Below are 25556 nucleotides of genomic sequence, written 5' to 3' on the forward strand. Positions count from 1 at the left end.
GACATTGTGATTCATTTGTCTGCAACATCTATCCCCGAAGAACAATTATGGAAAAAAGGTCAAAGTGTAATGTCAAATTTTACCATTTTAAAATTTTACATTGAAGAAAAAAAAAAAAAAAGCCATATTGTTAGTTTTAGGAGACCCAAGGCTGAGAACCGCTGATCAAGAGTTAGACTAGTTCTAGACCACAGACTGAATTTATTTCCACGAAATAAGTTCAAGTTTTGCCAGTTTGGATAAAGTTGAGAAGATTAAATCCGGTTACATTGAAACTAAAGATAGAGAACGGACGTAGTAAGATTTAGATTAGGTAAGATTTAGTATAATTAAATCGAACAATTAGGCCTATATCTTCTAAATTGAAGTCTATTAAAATGTTTACAAAATATGATTATTAAACGATATTGTGTCCACAAAATCCATATCTCATGAAACATAAAATATATCTCTTCCTATTATATAGTTTATGATCCCTATGTCTAGATTCAAGATTGTAATCTACATTTAGAATTCAACCTGGCCACTGTTTATTTGGGTCTTTATTATTGTTATTGTTTTCAATGGTCTGACTGTAGGTCTAGAATAATTAATATATACTACTTTTTTTTATATATAGATTTAGAATATATTCTAAATCTAGATTAGATCATTAGATTCTAGACTTTTTTTTTACTTTTTATTTAGGTAAGATCATGATTCATTGATTGGGCTGTGGTATTTATAGATAGGCCTAGATCTATATAAATAATATAATATATTAATAAATCCAGTTTGAGTTTGTCACTTGTGTGAATGAAACTAATGAAACTGAAAGGACTCGAAATGTAGGCCGCCTATTGAATGAATCTAGATTTAGATCTAGGTCTAGTCCTAGAATAGATATCTAAAATTTAAATCTATGACTAATATGACTAATTATGACTAGATCTATTATTAAAATATGACACCTAGCCTAGAGTCTAGTATACTACTCAGTGGCGTCACTAGGATGGGTGTCACCCGGTGCCGGTGCTGTAAAATAAGAAAGATCAGGGTGTCACCCCCTCCCCCCCAGCGTCCCACTATTTGTTCCCAATAAAAACTATCGTTGTTTAGTTCTTTTTTGCAAAATAATACAGTTCATTGATTGCTGTTACACAACATTAAAAATGAGTGTTGATTCTATTTTAATTTTTTTTTGTCTCTGATATTTTATCATTAGTTATTACATATAGATTAACATCTAGAATCTAAGATTTTAAAATTAGAAACAAATCAAACATAAACTGAACATCCTTTCCTTAGTAATCTTTAAAGAGCTCCTAACAGCAACTTTTTAACATTATAGTGGTAGTTTTCTGAGGGCGAGTAATAAAATGCATCTTTATGAAAAGTAAATTGATCTTAACATTTAAAAGTTTACAATAACTTTAGAAAATACAAATATTCCCTATCAGGTGTCCCCCAGTGCTGCCCGAACCCCCCAAGTGACGCCATTGCTACTACTCTAGATCCATTCTATGTAGATCTATGTCCTATTATTTACTATTATTAGTCTAGATCATCATCTGATATCATCATAATTAGATTTACTCATCTAATTCTAGACTAGAGTCTAGAGTAGTGCTGCATGCATCTTATTTAAGTCTTATAAAATACAGATGTTACTTCAAAAAAGAAGATGATCATGATAAAAAGTTTACATAGAACATAGGTAGATCTATCATAATTAATATATGTTCCAATGTCAATCTTATCTTATCTAGAATCCTAGATGTAGATTCTATAGCTTAATTACTTAATAGATCTTATCTTAGATCTAGATTATATTACACTTACAGTTATTACAGACGTTACTTCAAAAAAGAAGATATGAGATGATTGAGTATATAGTTTAGACAGCTATAGAATACAATGCTCTTATATTATCTTATAAAATACACACATATGGCTGCCTGGTCATGCGGTTTGCATGCTAGACTGTCGTTCAGATTTATCGATGGTCCTGGGTTCAAACCCTGCCCGCTTCCATCTCCCGCCATCCTGCGGGACGTTTGGACTAGGAAGTAATTATCTTCAACTCTGAAGGAACATCAGAAACATGTAAAACATTTTACAAACAAACATGTTACTTCAGAAAAGAAGATGGTTATGTCCTACGCATCATTTCCCGTCATCCTGCAGGAGGTTTGGACTAGGAAGTAATTATCTTCAACTCTGAAGGAACATCTGAAACATGTAAAACATTTTACAAACATGTAAAACATGTTCAGAAAAGAAGATGGTTATGTCCTACGCATCATGCATACACATGTTAACCAGTGACTTAACTTCTGCCTAGTCATTGGTTTTCCAGACTGGTTCAGGCAATCCATTCCATGCTCTAATAGCACTAGGAAAGAATGAGCATTTGTACAAATTTGTCCTAGCATATGGAACGAGGAATGTGCCAGATACTATACTGTATATTAGATTATAGATCTAAATGATATCTAGACTCTAGTCTTTTGATCAGTCTTAGGTGATAGATCTAGAACTAGATTGATCAAAAGTCTAGATCCAGATTTAAATTATTCTGGATCTAAAAAAAATCTTGTCTTAGCTTTAATAATAATCTAAATAATCTAGTTTAGTTAGACCAATCTTTAAATCTAGTTTGATGTTTCATTATAATATATATATTCACAATTATAATCTAGATTTGATCATCAATCATGGGTTCCAGTTCAGATAAAGACTCAATTTTAGATTGTAATTTATTAAAAATGATCAATATTTTGAATGAATTGTCATCAAGCTCAAAAATACACACAGATCTGAAGCTCAAAGAAATCACTTCAGGGATTTTATCTGTGTAAGTATAACTTCTAGACTCTTAGTAATCTACATCTAACAAAAAAAAAAATTTCAGTTCTCTATTGTAAATCTAGAGGGTTAGATAGATCTTCAGAAAAGTCTGATGAGAAAGGATTTTAATTTTTGCATTTTTACATTTTTAAATTATAATCAAGATAAAGAAAAACATGCACCTCTGAACTTATTCAGACTTTCAAAATAATTTTTTACAAGCAAGAACTAATTTAAGCTTCTGATAGTACAATCATAACATTTTTTTCTTTCATTTCTATTATAGGCTATTGACACTTCTAAAAGATAATGAGAGTGCTAAATTGATGTGCTGGCTAGACACATTTAAGTCCCTTGGCAAAGCTGCAGAAGAAGACATTGACAAACTGGTAATTCTGAATCTGCTATGACTAATGTTTGTGAAGAAAAAAAAATGAGACTGAATTCTATGTAAATGCTATTTAATCCCATAATTTCTTTCTCTGAAAGATATTTTAATGTAGAAGGGAATGTCTGGTAGGCTGACCATATTTCTTTATGCTAGTTATTCCTTTATTCTTACACTTCTTTCAACCATTTTTTAGTGTCCATTTTTATTTTCCTAATAGTGTCCAATTTATTGCTATGTTACAAAATCTTGCTGCTAATAGGCTGCAAATATATCTATTAGACCTGTGTTGGTACCTATGTCTCTCGTCTGGTTGTTTTACTTCACTCTAAAATATTTTTGTTTAAAAAATTTGTCTTTAAAAGCAACTGGATAAATATAGTAAGAAGCACACACAAATTATTGCCCCTACTTTAATTGTTGTCAGTTTGTATTAAGACACAAATTTACTAAAAAAACATTTTTAGCATTATAAATGAACATATCATATTCTCAAATTATTTATTGATTAAGTCAGTACCGGTATATTAAAACATTTTTTTCTTTATAAATTCAATGTACTTTTTTGTTTATATTTGAAATAAATACAGATAATTTAAGTATCAACATGAGTAACTCCTTTAAATTCCTTTAGTGGTCTTTTAATGGTTACATTTAGTGAACCTGAACCCCATAGGGTGTCATCAATCTTTTGATTCTGTGAACATTCCTAGCAATCATCATACTTTCACTTGAAATATTGTACATCATTGTTGTTTTAGTTGCTTTTACAAAAATACATCTATGTAACATCATTTATACATATAAACTTGAAAATATACACCAACAAATATATACCAACTTAGATCAAAACATACTTCATGAGATCTACATTTTCCCCAGCAAATTATATTGTACATATATTAAACTTATTTAATTCAGTTACCAGCACATGGGAAGCTATTCCATTCACAACATTCAACAGTTTAGACAAAATAGATCTTGTATGTTTTCTTAATATGATCTTATTCACATTCTTCTATAGGTTCTGGCCCAAGAAAGAAATAAGGTAAATATACCAACTAGTACACTATATAAATATATATTGAAACTTTGGCAGTATTCAAGTGTGTTTGGTTTTCCCACCCATTCTTCTGTTTTTTGACCATCTTCATGTTGTCAGTCATAGTGAGGATTGTGTGTTCCGTAATGTTGTTTCACCATTGTTTAATTAGTGCACATTCCACTTCCATTTGGACCCAGTCACATAACACTTAGGGACTTGAGGTTCTCAATCTTCGTCGGTGAAATTCCTCATTTATTTTCTGTATACAAGTATGGATGAATTTAAAAACCATTTCCCTTAAGGTCAGCGGTTCTCAACCTTTTAAGCTCGACGACCCCTTTTTACAATCCCCGACTGCTGCGACCCCCCCCCCCTTTTGGCACATACACACAGCAATAGAAGAATAAATAAAAACAATCGTTTTTTTCTATTGTCTTTGGCGATCCCTGGCAAATCGTCAATTGACCCCCAAGGGGGGTCGCGGCCCACAGATTGAGAACCCCTGCTTAAGGTTGTTTCTCACTCTGTGGTTTAACTTTCTAATACTTTTCCCTCATTTCTGATGGGCTTGTGGGTAGTGTGGTCGAGAGGCTAAGTGCGCTTGAACTTGGCTTGACTTGGTTACCTATGAAGGGGCTCGAGGTTCGACACCCGACCCGGGCAGAGTTGTGTTTACTGAGCTGCCTGAAGGCAGCACGAAAAAAATTCTCCTAGATACCACCCCCACCCCCACTGGTCCACAACTGAGATTGGACCAAAGCGCTCTGAGCATGCTATAAGCATGGAAGTGGCGCTATATAAAAGCCATAATTTATTTATCAGGCAACTAGAATGTCTCAATTGTGTTAGTCAATATTTCCAATCTACATGAACATTTTTAAGTTTTTTAAAAACCTTTTCAATACATTGAATTTGATTTATGTCATAGGCTGTCAGTTCTTTGAATTCTCCAAGCAGTAAAAAGGTAGGATTATTTCAACTAATAATTTCATTTTTTTTTTTTAAATATTAATTTGATTTTGAAGACAAATCTAATCCTGTACAATTTCCATTCCAATGTCTTTGTCATGAGAGCAAAAGAATTGAAGGGTATACTAGATGTACAGTAGAAATAATGGTGGTGATTGGCAGACCTTATTTTTCTATTGGAAAACTCCCTACTGGCCATAAAGGGGAAAATCTTCAATGTAATTTTACATATAAAAAAATTTTCTGAAAGATTCTTCACAATTTTAAATTAATTTAGTATTTAATAATAATAATAATAATTTATTTTTTTTGGCCATTTATATGCAGGTTTCTTTAAAGAACTTAACACAGGTAATGTCATTGAAATTACTAGTCAAAAATATATTTTAAATAATTGTAGGTAAACGTTATAAATTAGCTCCATTGTTAGTCTGAACTTTATTATGTAAGCCTACATTGTTGAAGAAAGACTTTAATGTCATTAGTTCACTACATTGCAGGATAAGTCAAGAGATGAATTTGAAAAACTTTTCTCCGCTAGCTGTGATCAACTACAGAAACTTCAAGAAGATGTGCACAAAGTAATTACCATCAAAAAACCTTTTTTATGTTTAGGATAAGATTAATGCACTAAATACTTATATGCAAAACATCAGGAAAAGATTATTGCTTTAGAAGATTGTATTCCCACATGACACGGATTCTAAATGAAATGTTTAATTGATCTTTTCAGTTACAAAATTCATCAGTCAAAGTTGTCAGTTCAACAACTTCTATAGTTACTATTAGATGGTTTAATGCTGTAAAGATATTGACTAAATATTGGTACTCAACAAAACTGTTGTTGGCATATTTAATTCTTAATGTAGAATTTGAATAAAAACATGATCAAACTTCTTTTTAAATAAGGCTTTTAACTTCTATGTAGATGTATGTAGAAAGACTAGCGAAATATTATCTTGAACAATTTTAACATATCACAAATTTCATTCCAAAACCTACATGTCTTTCTGTCAATCATCCTTTACTTGTGTGCCCCCCCCCCCCCCTTTTTCAACTTTTAAAGTTCTCCTTTCAGACCTTGTAGTCTATAGGGCAGATGATGTTAAAGGTCATCTGTTTCTTTAGCGTACGGTTAACGAGGGTGTCATGTGTCAAGCATAACGACCAACCACCTTTACTTTTCCCCAACTAATGTCAGGTACCCATTAGAGCTGGGTGGACTCAGAGGTGTCCAAAGATCCCGAAATTAAAAATCCCAGTCTTCACCAGGATTTGAACCCGGGACCCCCCGGTTCAGAAGCCAAGAGCTTTACCACTCAGCCACCACTCTTACACGTCAACTTTTACTCCCCACCTGAGCTATAACAAGACTTCCTCATGGTTACATCAGAATCTAGTCAGCCTATACAACTAAATTGTCTGCCTTGTTGTACTCATAACAACAGAAACATCTACACACACTCCATAACACTGGACAGCCTATTGACACTCCAAATTTGTTATTGTTGTCATCCTAATTCTTTTAGCTTTCCTTAATTTCCATAACATAGCAATGCTTCAGAATGGTAAAAATATTTCATTTGAATTCTGTTTATTCTAGATATTTGGTTTAACTCAGTTTCTGTATGAATATTTTCAGTGATTCAGACTGTTTCTCATTTTCAGTTCATGGATATAGTTGGTTTTTTTTACATTTCAGTTTCAAGAAAGTTATGCCTATAGCATTGAAGTAGCTACCAATTTAGGTAGTTTTGAATGTAAGTACATTTTAATATTGCAATAATCTTTTTTTTATACTGACTGTAATTATGTATTATTAGTTTGGTTTAGGGTTATGTTTAATATGTCATTGTGGTCTCATTAAAAAATGGTTAAAATTAAACATTTTGATTCCTGATAACTATGTATTCTGACTCCGGTATATATATATATCAAGAGACTCTAAATAGGAGCTTTAGTTAAAAGTTTTACTGTTCAGTATTCTATTCTATCATTGCTTCAGGAGTTGTTAAAAGCTTACTATATAAAAATGAACAAATATAAATGGAATTTAGTGTCTCAGTTGTTAAGTACTTTGCTGCTGAGATACTGGTCTCATGTTCAATCTTGCTTTAGGCTGTGAGTTAAAGCTGCCTAGACACTTGGTATGCACTTCAGACTGCTGTCCTCATTGGCTCAAACTCTGCTCGCTGCCATCCCATGCATAGTGGTGTTTAGTTTAGTTTTGAAAATAAGTCTTTATATGGAATATCTGTCCTGCCTAACTCTACTTGAAGTAATGCTCAAGTAACTGAAAGAAGTTTATTAATATTGCTGGGCACAGACGCATATGGTAACTACACTGCGCATGACCATTGAGCAACCAACATAAAACTATTTTCAAGTGTAACTTGTATTTGCTGACCATGAATGTGTCCACACATTTACTGTTATAGTAGTATTGTACTGAGAATTCTAAGTAATAACAGCTGATCTTTTTTTTTTATTGTACAGTTCCATGTGGCGAAGATGAAAACAGATGTTTGCAGGAAGAGCTACGGAACAAAGAAGTTGAATGTGAACAAATACAAGAAGTACATTTTGATTTAAATTCTAATCCATTTTTGTTTTTACATTTCTATCAAATTATCTCAAAAATACACATTTCAAAGCAGAGAATACACATTCTTACTGGTCAATGTAGGCATTTCTGTGTTGGATCGAAATGTGAAGAAATCTTGGGTATGAATGCAGTTGACCCTAGATAGTCTGACATGTGACCCAGCACAGGCTCAGACACAATAGTTGATTCAGCTACCTCACCTCTTCTCATGTGCTTCTTGCTGTGTTCTGTGGATACATGTTCTTGGTTGACTTTCTGGGACTACTGGTAGTTTACTTGCCATATTTTTTTATATTTGATTTTTTTTTTTTTTTGGCACATTTGCAAAATTGAGTCCGTCTCGTGCCCATATTTTTTAGTGTTGAACTTTTTGTTACATCTTGTATGATGGAGAACAAAGCTATGAAGTGTAAGCATAAAACATTATCTCTTCCTGAAATATGGGGAAATATTTTAGAGGTATAACCATGGCTGAATCTTTGAAGTACAGCTAACCTTTGGTATTCTGATTTTTTTTTTTGATAATCCAACACCACCCGCGTCAGACTAACAAGGGTCAACTGTACTTGTATAAATGATTTGATGATTAAAATAGTTGTTCACCTCAATAATGTTGCAGGAAATAATGTCTGCTACAGACTTGCTTAAAGCTAATTTGTCTAACATGATGAACAAGTGGAGGAGGTATGAAGCCCTCGTACACGTGGAGCACATTATTCCTAGGGTTGAAAGAAAGGAAGATATGAGAAGCTTAAACAATTTGTGAGAATTTTTTGTTTTTTATTCAGCTGTTTTCTTTTTAACAATATAAGATACATTAATAAAAATAATAATTTTATTTAAAGAGCACCGTTAACAAACAAAATGTAGGCTCAATGTTGATTTCTTGTTACTTACGCAGCATGTTCTAGAATTAATTAATTAGTGACATAGCTTACCCCATGGTGACATCTGATCTAAAAATTTATTATTGCTCTGAATCGCTTATCTTCCATGCTCCTTAAGCATGCTCAGGGCTCTGGTGCAATCTCTTTTGATGTGGGGGAAAGAGTATCTATGCTGCCTTTAGGTGCTCAGCAAACACAATTCATTTTTAACTCTTTCTCTCCTAATTGACAATACCATTTGACCTCATTAAATTGAATAATATATTTTTTTAAAACTTTGCTTTGTGTTTTATAAAAGGAGCATGCATTTCCCTTTAATTCTATACCAAATACAACATTTTCTGATAACTAACAACAAAGCTATTGAAGCCCAATCATAATAGGGTAGTGAAATAGTAATGGGCAAATAGAAGAATTCCTTCAAAACATGGAAAAATAATTACAGAGAGAAAAAGTTTAGCAAATCTTTAACAAATTAAAACATTTCTTGGCTACATAGAGCTTTGCACTTGATTTACCCTCAGTTAAGTAGCTATTCAGTTTATGACATTCATTCAAACATCCCACAATAACAGACTTCTAATTTTAGTACAAAGTACATTTTGATTCATATTCCTGATAGTAATCTTTTATCAATGGCAATTTAACCTTTGTTGTTTTGTTTCTTTAGATTCTCTGAGGTTTTCCAACTTACGTCAATCAAACAATTAGAAGTGAGAAATAACAAAATAAAGAAAATGCTGACTTCTGTTACATCATTGGTTGGAAAGGTCAATGCACATCTGTCATCTCTTATGTCTACAATCATCCCATTGTAAGTTCAGTTGTACTGCTTAATGCACATATTTCATCTCTCCTGTCTACAACAATGCAATATTTTTCTACGTTGGGTTCATTGTTTTTACATTTTTTGGTGGACGTCAATAGACAGATGAGAGATAAGACATCGCTTGGAAAAAATAATTGCATTAACTTGTGGTCATTTTATTTATTTTTAACAAAATATTTTTCTTAATGAGTCAGGCAAAAACATTTAAATTTGACACTGATATGCTAGTAGTTATATGGGGAAAAAAAGCTAAAAATGAGAGAATCGAATGTGACCAAGAATCCCTGTTTGTAAATTGTTGTTGAAGCAAACGAAAGCTTTTTAACATCTTTCTCCTTTTCACTACAAATAATGCCTAAGTAGTGTTAATTCTTTTAATTACAGAAAATTTATTTATAAATAACATTTATTAATGATTGTGAATGAAATTTGGTACAAATTCATTTATAACGTATTCATCTCTGAATAGCTTTCCTCAGTGTTAAGTCAACATTTCCTTGCTGTGGACATTCTGTTTTAAAGTTCTAATAATTGTTATCATACTGAAGTACATCAGTTGTTTTTTTTATGTTTATGGTTCAATTGGATATTATAATTTTATCACTTACCACAGACCTTTTTTTTTTCTTTCTTTTATTCCAGGGCTTGGTGTTTAGACAAACAGCCTTCACCTTGTGTCAAATTAAATAATACAAAGCTACCTGATGACATTGATCTTGAACTCAGGTTTGACCTTTTTTGTTTCCATTTGATTAATTTACTTGAAAACCATCTGTAGTATTTAGTTTGGTTTGAATATATGATATTGAAAAGAATATAACAAAAGGGAATATTTATTAATAGATAAAAAATTATTAACATTAAACACAATAAATAAGAATAACTGGTACTTACAAAATGTAGATGTTAATAATTTTTAATACTAGTTGAGGCATTTAAAAACATAATGGAATTCACCAAATTGAATTCTGGGGAGTTACAGTTGCAAATTTCAGAATCATTTGAATATACTGAGAATAAAAAAGAAATGAAAGAAGAAATTTTCAACTTCTTTTCTATCCACAAACAGTATTTTGACTTCTTTTGTATATTATAGAGCATAATAAATTATCTTCAAATGTCTATTGATTTTTCTAACATCTATAATAAGTACTAAATTTGGATGGAAATTTTGAATGGATGATTTGACGTCTTCATTTTCTGTCTCTTGTTTCATTTTTTTTCTGACTCTGTAAACAGGAATTAATTTTTGAGAACTCAGTATTGTATCAGAATATTTTGACTTGAATATTGTTTCTAAATGTAACTTATCTTCAATTTCAGAGTATTTGGTTTTCGTGAGGATCAAATCCTGAAAAGGGAGATGAAAATAAACTACTATTTTGAAAAAGACCCAAAGGTAACTAATGCTATTACATGAACAAAAGGCTAATTAACTAATGTTTCTAATTTGCATATATGTTCTATCAAATGACATCAGCTTGGACTCAGATCCTTCTGGGCTGTTCGTTGCATAGCCTGGCAAGCTCCCTAGAAATCAGTAACAAGCTACACCATTACCTATTCACAGAAGGCAACATAGTATATAAAACAATAACAACTGCACAAGATACTGCAATAATTAAGAAAGAATTTGATGATTTATACATATATAGGAATAAGACTTCTTCTTCTTCTTCTAGCCAGCTTTATTGCTGCTGAGCTGTGAGCTCTTTTGCAGACTGTGCCAAGGAAAAAAAGTGTGCTGTTTTCTTCAGCTGTTCAGCACTGCCGTACAGGGTGTTGGTTATGTTGGGCTGTAGTGGAAGTAGGGTCTGCCTAAGGTGGATTAGGGAGGGGCATTCAAAGAGGATATGGTTTACGGTTTCAAAGGGGTGGGCGCAATGTCTGCAAAGGGGTAGTTGTGTGGAGTTTATTTTGTTCAGGTGGTAATTTAATAGTGGTGTGTGTCCTGTTCTTAGTTGGAAGATTGTAGATTGTTCTTTGCGGGGGAGGAAGTTAATACTGTCCAGTTTGTTAGGCGTAGTCATTTCTCTGTACATGGCTCTGCCTGTGTTTCCTGATGCCCATTGGTTGAGCCACTCCTCTTTGTGATTGTTGACTAACATTGACCTTAGGGTGAGGTAGTTAACAGGTCTATCTGGTTGTTCCATAGATGAACCTGCCTTTGATAGCTTATCTGCCTTTTCATTTCCCATGATGCCAATGTGTCCAGGGATCCACTGTAGTGTAATATTGATATTTAATTTTGATATCATCTGGTGGATTATCACAGTGAGTGTTGTCAACTCTCTATAGGAATAAGACTGGAACATGCCCCTCGACACAGAAAAATATCAACCATTAATAGAATTAAAAAAGTAAAATAAATGGAAATCTTATCTTATTCATGATGAGCAATAGGTTTAGCTTAAGACTTAGTAATTATTTTTTTACTAAGGGACTTAAGTAATTCTTTAATATAATATTTTCCACAGGATAATTAAATTTTTTAAAGCGCTGGTTCTTAGCAGAGGCATGGTGGCTGAGTGGTAAAGCAATTGGCTTCTGAACTGGGGGTCCCGGGTTTGAATCATGGTAAAGACTGGGATTTTTAATTTAGGGATCTTTAGGCACCTCTGAGTCCATCCAGCTGTAATGGCTACCTGACATATAATAGGGAAAAAGTAAAGACTGTTGGTCGTTTTGCTGGCCACATGACACCCTCGTTAACTATAGGCCATATAAACAGATGACTTATATCATCTGCCCTATAGACCACAAGGTATTAAAGGGGAACTTTACTATGTTCTTAGTTCCCAGTTTTTGCTGATGGTCAGCCATCTATGTCTACATACTGCATAAAAGTTAAATGTCTATGTTTTTCACAGACTTTACATGACTGCACTGTAAAGGAGGTAACAATGAAGGACACCAACGATGGTCTCATCATCTCTGTAACTTTGCAGCTGGCAAAGTTCACCAGAACAACGAAAAGATCAACCAAGACAAATTTTGAACACTTTAATAGAATTACTTGGCAGCTAAAGTTAGATATACCAGGCCAACCAGAGATAAAGGTTTATTTTTATATTTAACTTACTTTAATATTCATCTAATACTGATATTTTTTAATTTAGGTAAACATTTCTTGAAATCTCTAATATGGTACCTTTGAAAATATCAAAGAAATCAAAAATAGATTCTATGAAGGAAACGAAACCACTGCCCTGGTCTCTCTTGATGAAAGAAGAGAAATAAAAATCCTTTCCCAATTCACTAAATTGGAAACATTGGAAACTCAAAACCAAAATCCGCAAAACTGGCACTATAAACCAACTTAGAAAGGACCAATTTCTTACAAGAAGCTTTAAACCTAAAAAAGAAACAACAGCTTGAAAAAATAACTCTGGAATCCACAATACATCATAATGAATCTCCACCCTGGGGGCGAAAGCTCTCTTCCTACTATAAGAGACCATATTGAAAATATAATTTAAAAATCTGACTACATTCCAACAGAGCTCATGGAAATAGTGAACTGTTTTCTACAGACTCAATTATTCTAGCAATCAGTGGATCAGAGTCTACAGAGATGGCTCATACCATAAAGCCACCACAAATGGAGGAGCTGGAATACTCATCAAAAGGCCTGATGGAGAAAAACTAGAAAAATCCATTGCAACCGGAGAGCTCTCTGACAGCCACAGAGCAGAAAGGGAAGCACTAGAACTAGCCACTACCATTCTAGCAAATCATCCAAGTACCCCACACAGTCAGATTGTCTTTCAAACTGATGCAAATCAATCCTCCAAAGCTTGGAAAACTCTGATTCCTCCTATATAAAATGACTTAGGACAGCACTTATAAAGCTCAACAACAACAGAAAAAAAACTGTTATTCAATGGATACCAGGACATATAGAACTAGAAGGAAATGAGAAGGCTGACACACTCACCAAGAGTGGGAGAACAAACTCACAATTAAACATAGCACTCTATCCAGAAGAAATCAAGAAACTAATAGTAAATAAAATAAATGAGAAATGGACAAGCTCTCATCCCAATCACAAGAAAGATGATGCCTATTATAAGTTATACCGACAAGATCTAATCTTTCGACTCACGACCGGACACAAAGAATGAGACATGTGTACCGGAGGCTCAAAACTGAACTAGTGAAATCTGCCCATGTGGAGTGTCACCAGAGAATGCTAACCATATCCTCCAGGACTGCTCTCTTTACCAAGAGGCCTGTACAAGACACTGGCCCCAAAACACTCCAATGCTGATTTGGAAACCACTGCACAGTTCATCTCATATATTGGTCTAGTCATCTGAACACTCCAGCATAAAGATGAGAACAAAGAAGAAGAAGAAAAAAAAAATAGATTCCATTTTATTCTGCTCGTGCATTAAGCATTATTTTATTCTTAGTGTTCTAATTATTAGTGCTCAATTCTAATTAAGTATGTCATGTTGTTTCCTCTCAGTGTCTATCTCTACCTTTCACCGTACGGTCAGGCAGCACACAGTTGTGGTACTACATAGGAGCAGTTCACTGGTACTGTTGGGTGCAAACAGATTTGGTGAGTAGAATTAGTTCAACTATTTTTGATATTTGACACACAATTAAATCCTTGAACCAAAGGCTGGGAGGAAAGGGAGCAGACATAGAGCAATGATTCCAAACTGTATTCTGTGGAACCCTAGTGTTTTATGAAGCCTAAATAAGGGTTCCACAAACTACTGGAATAATTAACTAGTAGGCCATCATGTGAATTAATTTCTCAAAAAAGTAAACTAAGTGTTCTGCTAAATACTCAGATTGTGCAAAGGGGAAAAGGTTTGGGAAACACTGGTGTAGAGGAATTTCAGAAACAATCAAATAAACAAAACTAGTAAAAATATAAAACAGTTTGTAGAATCAGAATTAGTCTGCTATTAGCCAATTCATAGTGGTATTATGTTTTCACTGTCTCTATCTGGACAAAGTTGTAGTTTTAAGGAAAAAGATCTTTTAAAGTTCAAAACAGATTAGACTTTCTACATGTAAATGTTTTCACAATCTCATGACAAAAAATAGAACATTACAAAACATTGTAGCATTTCATCATGATAAATTTTTAAAAATATCTTTAAAGCTCACAGATATGTTTGAAGAAAAAAAAAGGTGGATCAATATGATTATGCGACCTGCTTAGAGCCTGACCACATTTTTTTTTCACTTGCCTTCACAAACAATTTTATATGTAGGAGCCTGTGGCTTCTTTAAAAGATAACAAAGACCCTAATTTAAATTTCTTCTATCTCTCTAAGAATACAAAAAGAGTACATAATGATGGAAATTCTTTTAATAACTTTTTAACCTTAATGCTTCTATTATGCTTTTTTTCATGGATTAAACTAGCCAAGTTCTACTTCACTTATGAACATCTAGTTCTCAGAGAGAGAATTTACTGACTAATAAGCATTTCATTTTATCAATATCTCTGACAAAATTAGTCTTTCAAGTAGCTTTATAAAATGTCTCTTTTCTCTTTCGTGCTACTGTTTTGTGCCCCTTTTAAAGATGTCCTCTGTTTGTGACCAATTATCCAACACATTGTCTTTTGAGTTTTCTCTATTCACAGCTTTATAATTCTTTCCATTCCATTCATAATTTGGTCATACTATTAAAGATTACATGATCTATTCACAGCTTATCATTTCTTTTTAATTTCAACAACTGATTTGAGCTTTCCTTTCTTCCTTCAGTATCAGCCAAAGTGTCAGTGCCCAACCACTATGAAACGTGAACTCTTCTTGTCCATGCTCCAGGAGAGATACCACTCCATTACCTCAGACCATTTTACTGAAGAAAACATTCAATCATTTCAAAGTCAATTGGATGGTAAGATTTATCTGGGTGTGAATAAGCTTTTTAAATTTATGTTCACATTCGTTGTACCGGTATAACTTATTCTATTCTACCAATTAGTTTAGACATTTTTCTTAAATACAAATTATATCTCAGTTTTAAATTTATTTTTTTCATGTAACATCTTCAGTTTTAGCTGAGTACCTGCAGTTGTGCTATAGACGGTTACATTCCACTAATGATATCTATTTAAAAAGCTAAATAAGGCAAATACTGTGTTCTATAAGAAAAGCTGTTAAAACATCGGTTTATTATATACACTAAAGGCAATTTAAACACAGTACATTAAATCTGGTGGTTGAGTGGTGAAGTACTTCACTTCTAAACTTATTGGTGTTGAGCTTGAATCCTGATGAAGACTGAGATGTATTTGTGATTTCTAGGGCGCCTCTGAGTCCAAACCAACTAAATGGGGGAAGTAATGACGGTTGGTCGTTGTGATGGCCAAAATGACACCCTTGTTAATGTTGTCCATAGAAACAGAGGAGCTTTAAATCATCTAGAATTTAAAATTCAAGGATGTTTTATCTGACAAGTATGCTAGCTATTGACATACCAGTGAATTAAAAATTCAGAAAAAAATAGTGGATTCTGTAATAGAGAGAAGAGTCAGTAGTTTTTCTTACAATTTTATTCCTTTTTTTTTGTTTTTCTTCTTTTCTGTTATATGATTTTTGTCTGAAAATGAATGGAAGATTGTTTTCTTCAATATTGCTCTTGTATTTTAATTCTTAATAATTCAATAGTAAGAGTCTGTTTCAATTCTGTCTTTGATAAGCTGGTTACATTTAATTGCATGTATACAATATTTTATCTAGCAATGCCGAGCCACTTAAGCCATGATGTACAGATGAATGAAATACTCCAAGGGAAACTACCCTGCATCAGGAGTTCTGACAATTCTAAAAGGCATACCCAGGAAAACAAATTTTCCTTCTACAACTGGTTCATAGCAGCTTGCAACACTCTGAAAAGGTTTCAACTGGAAGTGCACAAACTAAGGTATTCTATTTAGTTGCTAATACAGCAAATCATTTCATACCAATAATAAGCTATTTATTTCATGGCCTATTCAGTTCACACTTTTTAAACATTTTTCTTTCACTTACAATCCATTAGATAATAATAATAGTCTTTGATTCTGAAGATTAAGGATAAGTGCAGTATTTCACATGACCAGGTGAACCCAATTGTGACCTGCATATTTCACCACTCAGACACAAAGTCTTTGTCTGCTGCCTTTCTTAGGGCTCTTTTTTTTTATTGAGTCTTCAATGTGCGTCCTATCAGATAGTTTACAGGTCCATAATCATTGCCCATTCCTGCAAGTACCTAAGCTTCTAGTTCTAGGCTTTTGTACATCTCCTTTGTTGAAAAACGAATTTATTTTATGGGTTGTTCTATTTGAGCTATAATATGTTATACCTAAAAATAATCTGACACCAGGATTATCCTTTAATATTAGGCTAATATGTTTATGTCATTATTTGTTGTGGATATTTTGTGAAAACTACTTGAAAGGATGTAACATAATAAAATTAGAGCTTTTATTATCTAGTCATATTAACTTGAAGTCTCTATTAATTCATGCTTATGTTTATTAGTCTACATTACTTTAATGATCTGTAGGAACAGAAGAAATATGTATATTGGTTCATTTTCTGATCTTGATAGCTAGGACTGCTCTAACTCTTATAAAAGAGTTGTCATTGTGCTAGGATGTGCCATTATTACAGTTTGATTTTGTGGTTTTGGTTCTAAGTTGTCCCGCACTCATTCTTGCTTGGCTTACCCTCTGTCCCAGTGCCTCATCATTTTGATTAGTTTTCAAAAATCTTTGTCCAAGTATGAGGTGTCAGACCATCAAGCGTCTACAGTTTTGCATTATATTTGTATATCTAATTATCAGATTAAGGTTTCCTTTTTATGTTTAAATAATTATTGATAACATTTTGTACTTTCAGAATATTTTCCAGTTTTTTAAGCCAGCAACACTGCAATGATATACTCAAAGATCAACCTAATGGAACGGCCATTGTCAGACTATCACTCAACAGTATCAAAAACATTCAGTCTGAAGCCCCGTTGGCTTTTGTTACTGTACAGATTATCTTTAATTCTGTTCAGAGTATGTATTTTTTTAAGCATTAAGCACCTTAACTATTTTATAAATAAATAATTATTAGCCCATATAATTGATTTAAATATATAGCCACCCTCTTTAGTGGTGTCGGTTAGTTTGGTTAAATTGTGGCATGTAGTTCCATTAGATTTATAATTCTTCTAAAATAAAGCAGATTTCAGGTGTTTCCACTTGTAGAGTTGTTTTTTTTTAAATATAAGCTTCTAGTGTATGATTAGTATAGTTAGGGTTAAAAAAGGTCACGTCCATATATTTTATGGGGAAAGACGCTAAATAGTCATTAAATTATAAATGAGATAAACTGAAAAAAAAAGTGATGGCATCATTACTAGATCAAAACCTCTGAGTACAACTTTTAGTTTAGGAGAGCTGCTCTATAGGCCTACAACTTTGTATAAGTAGAAGAGACTGCTGAGAGAAGTGAATAGATGATTATGGACAAGAAATGATTATTTTAAAAAATGATTGTTAGTACGGAAACTTGTCAGACTTTCCTCATAGATGTGTTCACATAAAGAAAGAGATATAGATATGTTTTTTTTTCAATTTAACAAATAAGGGTGCAGTGGCTCAGTGGTTAAGAGTTTGGCTTCCAGGTGTGGGGTCCAGTGTTTGAATCTTTATGAAGACTGGGGTTTTCAATTCATAATAAATATTTAGCATACTTATTTTTAACTGTGAACTTTGATTCTATTTATTTGGCTCTGTCTCAGCAATACTTGTCAAAGACCCAGATGAAATAAGGAGTTTGTATAGTTTTCTCTCACATATCAGAGGGGAAAAAGAAGAGCCCAATTTCTGTGTCCACTATGTGTGGCCTAGTTGTAAACAGCTGGAAGAATACAAAGAATGTTGTACTGGTGAGTCGTAGATTTCAAACAACTTTTTTGTCTTTCTTTGCTTTGATGACCTCTGGCATTGTTCTCTTTGAACTTGTTCATCGCCAACATCCAGTTTAAAAATCTGGAAATTCAGGCACACACATCACCTTGAACTTAATTTAAGATATTTCAAAAGGCATTGTCAAGACAGTTAATGAAATTAATTAATTATGCAAGCACTAAAATACATTAATACAAAATATAAAGGATGGCTACCTGTTTGTGTTTTATCTGCTCTTCTGGACTGTTATTCGATGGTCTGGCGTTCATATCTGGAGAGGCCATCCACTGTTGTTATGCAGGAGGTTTGCCTAGGATGCAATTATCATTCAAAACATATAAAACAATCAATTCAACTCAAAAAGGTCAGAAACACAAATCTTATATTATTCCATTGGCAAGAACAAACTCATATAAACTCTTACTCTGAATTAGCTAGGAAGACACAGACTGAGCATAGAGATTAACACATTTATAAAGTAGATGATAATTGTGAAAAGTTTATATAGAAACCTGAACTTCTGAAAATACAACACTTTCCTTAACACTTGATGGATTTGGCACGTGAATATTGACAATTTTTTATTTATTGTCCTGAATACACACTGTCCTCCTGCAGGATAAAGTGCACATTGTAGCACAGATTGCTGTTTAGACAGAGTTTACTTCCACCAAGTATAGTAGCTGAGAAGAAGATGTATGTTGAGGGCAGACGATTATATTTGTGTGTTTCATTGAGTTATTAAACGCCCTTTCATTGAGTTACTTGCCCTAGAGTTATTACTATGTGAAGCGCACATTGCACAAAACAAATATGCATTGCTTGAGGCTGAACAAAAGATGTACTTTCTAATACAGTTTGTATTGTACTACACATCAGTGCATTGTTTTTGATTACCAATCAACTAAATGGATTGATGCAAAATATATAGAGTGGCTTAAGTTATATAGATTTGCTATGAATACACTAAAAGTTTGATCTAATAATGGCTTGATTTCCATTTCTTTTAATATTGTTTCAGAAAATGTCAAAAGTATTACAAACATTAATGGTTATAAACAAGTAACTAGAGAAGATCAAGGGGATATCATTGTATCTCGGTAAATTTTTTTTGACCAAGTTGTTAATTGCTTCACCTTATAGCTCCACTTTTATCTTTCAGCTTAGCATCCAAACTCTGTAGATTTTCAGTGTCAATTTCCTTCTTACTTTAGTATTCAAGTTGTTTTTTTTTACCTGAGACCAATACAAATGAGATTGTTTACCTGAAACATTTGTAAAGACTTATTTACACTTGTTTAACTGAAACATCTGTAAAGCCTTATTTACATCTGTTTTAACTGAAACTTTGTAAAGCCTTATTTACATCTGTTTAACTGAAACTTTGTAAAGCCTTATTTACACCAATTAACTGCCAGTTATTGTTTAAATGAATGACTAGACATTTAAGTGTTACAATCAATCTAACAGATTTCTCTAAACTTCTCTTCAGGGATTCCCATAGAGGGCCTGTGCATGTTCCTGGAGACAAAGTTGAATTTGAGCAACCATATGAACTTGAGAATGAAAATGTAAATTTCAAACACCCTAGACTAGTTGCTCAAAATGAATTAGTGCACCAAAACAGTCATCCTCTAACCTGTCAGGAACCTCTCCCAAGTGCACAATATGAGGATTTGTCATTTGTCTGTCCAGATCCTAACACGGGGCTGCACAGTACTGAAGTACTCATAGATATTGATTCATTTGAAACACAAAGTACTGAACAATGTCTTGATATGGCAGTCTTAGAAAGAATTAGCTGTTTTGGTAAATATTTAAAAAATGATGTAGCATGGCATGGATTTACTCAAATAGACAGCAATGGCTGGGATGTGCACCACCCCCCTGGTGGCGGACAGTTGTCTCAGGACTTGGATGATATTGAAGTATCTGATTTGCTGAACTCAAATAGTCAATTATTAAATGATAGAAGTTAGGACATAAAAGTTACATTTGTTTTTGTTCTACGTGTTTTTAGATGTTCTTTCCAAATTAAAGTTAATTATCACATCTTAGCCCAAACCTCCCTCAAGATGGTGGCAGGTTCGCACCCAGGCCATCAAGATGACAGTCCAGATAGCTTACCACACAATCAGTCAGCCATTTATAATTATACTTATTTGCATTCATTACAAATTTTGTAATCATTGTAGATCTATAGTTTATATCCCTTTATAAATATTTCTTGATTGGTTTGTGCTCTGTTGGCTTATCAGGAGTTCAACTAAAGATACTGAAAAAGTCAAGTGCTAGATTTAATGAATGGTTAGATTTGGGTTTGAAAGAGAAACGTTTAGGATGATAGCTAGTAAATGTAAAATGTAGTCTATTACAATACAATGGTAACAAAATATGAAAGTCAAGAACTAACATAAATGTTATGGTTTCCTTTCATATAGTTAATCAAATTGAGTTTCGCCATTGATTAGGCAAGCAGTTTAAGGGAGAGTGCACGTGTGTTAATGGTGAGCCTTTAGTATTAATGCTTTAAACTTATGCTACATACTCATTTTAGCTTGGGGGGCACTGTTTAAACCAGCTAGGTTTTTTTTTTTAGCTAGGTCATCTGAAGAGTTTTAAATCCAGGCTGTTTGTGCTAAGAAAAAAATCCAGAGTTGAGCATGGCATCTTTGACCCAGAATTTGCATGCTCCACCATTCCACTATCCCAGTACTCCTAGTAGTGTAAATGTTGTAAATAGCCACGGTTTGATGCACAAATCTCAAGTGGAAGGAACTTACCTCACCCACTTTGAAAGTATCTTAATATCACACCAAATAGATCAGTGCTCACAAAATAAAACAATATTTTGAAAGACTAAATGGTTGATATAAAAAAAAATGTTGACTTGTCATGCTGTATGCCATATTTTGTTTTTCATGGATTCATTGATATTAATTTTGTTTTTGTTCAAACTTGTATGAAGCTAACACTTTGGTTTTAAACATAACAAAGTTCAAACACACTGATGTATGCACATCATTAATGTAATATTGTGTTATCATATCACTCTGTGATCACTGAGGGAACAAAGTACCTTGTATGAAATTATCACTCTGTTGTTATGGAGGGGGGACAAAGTACTTTGTATGAAAATCTCACTCTTGTCACTGAGGGAACAAACTACTTTGTATGAAAATCTCACTCTTGTCACTGAGGGAACAAAGTACTTTGTATGAAAATCTCTCTTGTCACTGAGGGAACAAACTACTTTGTATGAAAATCTCACTCTTGTCACTGAGGGAACAAAGTACTTTGTATGAAATTATCACTCTGTTGTCATTGGGGGAAGGGGAACAAAGTACTTTGTATTAAATTATCACTCTGTTGTTACTGAGGGTACAAAGTACTTTGTATGAAATTGTCACTGAAGGAATAAAGTACTTTGTATGAAATTATTGCGATGTAAATAATGGAAACATACGAAAACTAAATTTGAGTATTTTGTAGTGTCACCATAGCTTAATATTTTTATTTAGCCACTGACATTTTGGGCTTTCTTAATTGTAATGTCTTTCTTAAATCTGTCTACTTTTTTATGTTGTTTTTTTTACTGTTTTACACACATGATATAATTCCAGTTTTGCTAATATACAAGGTTACACACATGATAAATTCAAGTTTGGCAAATTTATAAAGCTTGTCTTTGAGTCTGAAGATTAAGGAGGAGTGTATTATTTCCCTGGGATGCACAGTCCCAGCTGAGATCTGTATATCTAACTTGCTCATTCTGAAAACAGTGTTAACTAGTATATATGACAGCAAAGCTACTATGGTACAGCAATAATCATAATGTATAAACAAAGTCTTGACTAGCGTAGAACTGTGATTCAGGAACAGCTCTTTCTCTCTGACTGGCTCCTCTGTAGCACAAGAATGAAGTGAATGCCAAAAATCAAATTAATCTGTTTTTTAAGCAAATGTTGCTATCTTTATATTTACTGATCATAGGCTGGAAGGAATTCATTGCCTGTCAGACATTCTTAAGCTTGAGTAATTATGCTGAAAAGAATACAATAACCATCTTACTGATACTAAGTTTGCATTTTGTGGCATATTTTTCTTAGTCACTCTCTTGTGCATTCATTGGTCCAAATAAATGAGCAATATTAAGCTAATATGATAAGATTTGTTTCAGTTCTTAAATGTTTCTTTAACGTTGTTTTAACCCCAAATGCATAACTTATTATACATATGCTCAAATGCTGCATGCCATGTACAACTTACACCATTGCCCTCATTGTTTATTTTTCTGTGATTTGCTAGTAAATTGTAAAGTATTTTTTTCTATGTTAGTATTACATTCAGTTGTAGCTTTTTGTTTATCATGCCAAGGTTCACCTTTGTTTGGAATATTACACAAATCATTTTTTTTTAAATTAGCAATCAGATTTCCACAAAAAAATGTTATGTTATTTTCGCTAATAATATAGTATGGTTCTTAATAATAACAATACTGTAGCTTCAAAATTCATGTTTCTATATTAATCATTTATGTATTAACATGGTTCATATAACTTTTGTGAAAATGAATTCCAGACTTTTTTCCAGACATTTAAAAAATTCACCTAGAAAAGTATCAATTTTCCAGACTTTTAAAGTCTGAAATCTGATGTTTGAAATTCCAGACTTTTTCCAGACCGTGTACAAAACCTGAATAATTAAGAATTGTTTTAACTACTGTTTAGGCTCACATTTTCACAATGTTGCCTTTTTATCACTATTATTGTATGTGATTGGATTGTAACTATAGTTTGTTAAAAATTTGAGGAAGATAAAACTACGACTTGTATATTTTGCTCTGTTACTTTTTTTTTTTATTCCTGTTTATTTTTAAGACCAGGTTTTATTGTGATGACAGAAATAGAGTTGCCTTTAATTTGTAATAGGTATAGTTAAAAAAATGTGTGAATAGATAAATGAATAGATATTTGGACATTTATTGTCTTTGTTTTTTTTCATGTTTATCATTAAAATCTATATTTTACTCTTTTTTTTTTTTTTTAAATTTATTAGCATTATTATTTTGATTGGATGTGGAAAAAAAAATAATTAAATACTGTAAAAAGAAGAGGCAGGTGCCTCCAAGACAGACCAGGATTGATGATATAGAGGCAGATCTACAATGGCTAAGAGTAGGCCCTAAAGCCCAGGATAAATAAGACTGGAAAGATGAGCTAGAGCAGGCCAGGGCCCTCCATGGGCTGTAGTGTCACTGAAAAGATGATGTATATCTTGCTTTCGCAGCTCAGACAGACATTTAAACAAAAATTAAGCTCAGCACAAAGTAGATTTTCTTCTTACCTAATTAAAACAAAACATTTGCTTTTTGAATGCCCCAAATTAACTTACTACTAGCAGGCCTCATCAGCTGGGTCTAACAACCTTTGTACAAGTTTAAAAATGTTTGTAAAATGTTTTACATGTTTCGGATGTTCCTTCAGAGTTGAAGATAATTACTTCCTAGTCCAAACCTCCCGCAGGACGACAGGGGATGGGAGCGGGCAGGGTTTGAACCCGGGACCATCGATAAATCTGAACGACAGTCCAGCGTGCAAACCGCACGACCAGGCGGAAGTGCATACTAGGAAAATTAGTAGCTCTTTTTTTTTTTTTTTTTTTTTTTTTTTTTTTTTTTTTTTTTTTTTTTTACACACAGTGGACAGGCAATTTAAAAATGAAAAAAAAACAAGGTTACAAAGACAGTTTGTGTGGATAAACAAACTCAAAATCGGACCCCGGCAGGTTTCAATATTTTCAGAAAGAATATCAGAATGAAATTCTATCAAAGGCAAATGACAGAGAAGAATGGAGAAAGAAGGTTGACAGATCTTGTGTGGTTCCCCAACGGTCCAGCAGACCAAGGGATAAGTGAAGTTAGAAGTGAACCTGACCTAACTGATGTCTTATAATGAATATCTAATTAGTCTAATTGACTTGTAGAAAGCCTGAACAAAAAAAAAAGCATTTCCGTTACTCAGCAGTTTACACGATAATATGAAAAACTACTTATTAATTGTTGTTTTACATTATGTTACACTTATATGCATACCAAATAGATTTTTTTCTCTTTAAAAATAAAATAGTATGACAGCATTTACTTAACTTTCTAATACAATTGTTAAAAAAAAAAAATTTTTTTTACAAAAAATCTAAAACTGTTTGCATAAATGTGTTAAAAATATGGTAAATAGTCATCTCCCTTACTAAATAGCCTCCAGTGTTTGTTACTATTAATAGTGAATAGTTGTAGAAAATGGTGTATTTTTATGAAAAAACTGCTTGTATACTTGATTTTAAAAATTAAGATTTTTCGCTTTCAGAAAAAAAAAGTAGCAGTTGTATCAGAACTTTGAATGGTCTAAAATATTTTGTAGTCGGATTTTTCCTATTATGATATCTAAACGCAACGGACGGACCGACAAACCACACAAAACTAATAGCGTCTTTTCTCCTTTCAGGGGCCACTAGAAATTGAGGTGCTCACAACATGCTTTTCCTGCACTCTTAATCTCAGTTATCATGTGAATTTGAATGGTCTAAAATATTATTATGTCAGATTTTCCCTATCTTTTCTAGTTTACGATATCTAAATGGGACGGATGGACTGACAAACCACACAAAACTAATAGCGTCTTTTCCCCTTTCAGGAGCCGCTAGAAATTGAGGTGCTCATAACATACTTTTCCTGCACACTTAATCTCAGTTACCATGTGGCATTTCTATGTCTACACAAAAAAAATGACTGCCAATTTCAATCTACAGCTGGCTGAAGGAAGAGATTTCTAATACCTAGGGCATTCTGTTTAATGACTGAGTGGGTATCTTATTTCAAGTCTATCCACCCTGTTAAGACCTTTTTATTCCCTCTTTCATTCACAGCATTTTTTAGGGTGCATATAGTGATACTGCATGAAGCTGTTGATAAAACATTTAAGTTTTTACTTGAAGATAGAAAAACAGATCTTTTTATAGTCTTATTCAAGTTCCATAAATATTTTGTTTTCAAAGATGCAGAGGAGCAAAAACTACACAAAAA

At 33.0% G+C, this 25556-nt stretch overlaps 1 protein-coding gene across 4 annotated transcripts; it reads left to right on the plus strand.

Moving 5' to 3' along the window:
• Positions 1-167: 167 nt before the first annotated feature.
• Positions 168-23504, plus strand: LOC106055822 (uncharacterized). Of its 4 annotated transcripts, none has more exons than XM_056012253.1 (21): positions 168-313; positions 2682-2836; positions 3116-3218; positions 4242-4265; positions 5191-5226; positions 5559-5582; positions 5732-5812; positions 6934-6991; positions 7728-7807; positions 8456-8598; positions 9394-9537; positions 10195-10278; positions 10876-10951; positions 12423-12611; positions 14024-14119; positions 15288-15423; positions 16269-16452; positions 17415-17578; positions 18307-18453; positions 19497-19575; positions 19968-23504. In XM_056012253.1, the coding sequence occupies exons 2-21, from the start codon at positions 2697-2699 to the stop codon at positions 20452-20454; spliced, it is 2475 nt and encodes an 824-aa protein (XP_055868228.1). In that variant the 5' UTR covers positions 168-313; positions 2682-2696; the 3' UTR covers positions 20455-23504. The 4 variants fall into 4 exon arrangements, with proteins under 4 accessions (XP_055868228.1, XP_055868226.1, XP_055868229.1 ...); XM_056012251.1 differs by lacking the exon at positions 168-313 and adding an exon at positions 499-574; XM_056012254.1 differs by lacking the exon at positions 168-313 and adding an exon at positions 513-566.
• The last annotated feature ends 2052 nt before the right edge of the window (positions 23505-25556 follow it).

The sequence above is a fragment of the Biomphalaria glabrata genome, chromosome 15 (assembly GCF_947242115.1).
Source record: "Biomphalaria glabrata chromosome 15, xgBioGlab47.1, whole genome shotgun sequence".
NCBI lineage: Eukaryota > Metazoa > Mollusca > Gastropoda > Planorbidae > Biomphalaria > Biomphalaria glabrata.

What these genes read in the sequence shown, in the direction of transcription:
- LOC106055822 (XM_056012253.1), top strand. Translation starts at nt 2,697, where the DNA reads ATGGGTTCCAGTTCAGATAAAGACTCAATTTTAGATTGTAATTTATTA. An exon ending in AATGTGAACAAATACAAGAA is followed by an intron (nt 7,808 to 8,455) that starts GTACATTTTGAT and finishes ATAATGTTGCAG; the next exon opens with GAAATAATGTCTGCTACAGA. An exon ending in ATTTCAAAGTCAATTGGATG is followed by an intron (nt 15,424 to 16,268) that starts GTAAGATTTATC and finishes TATTTTATCTAG; the next exon opens with CAATGCCGAGCCACTTAAGC.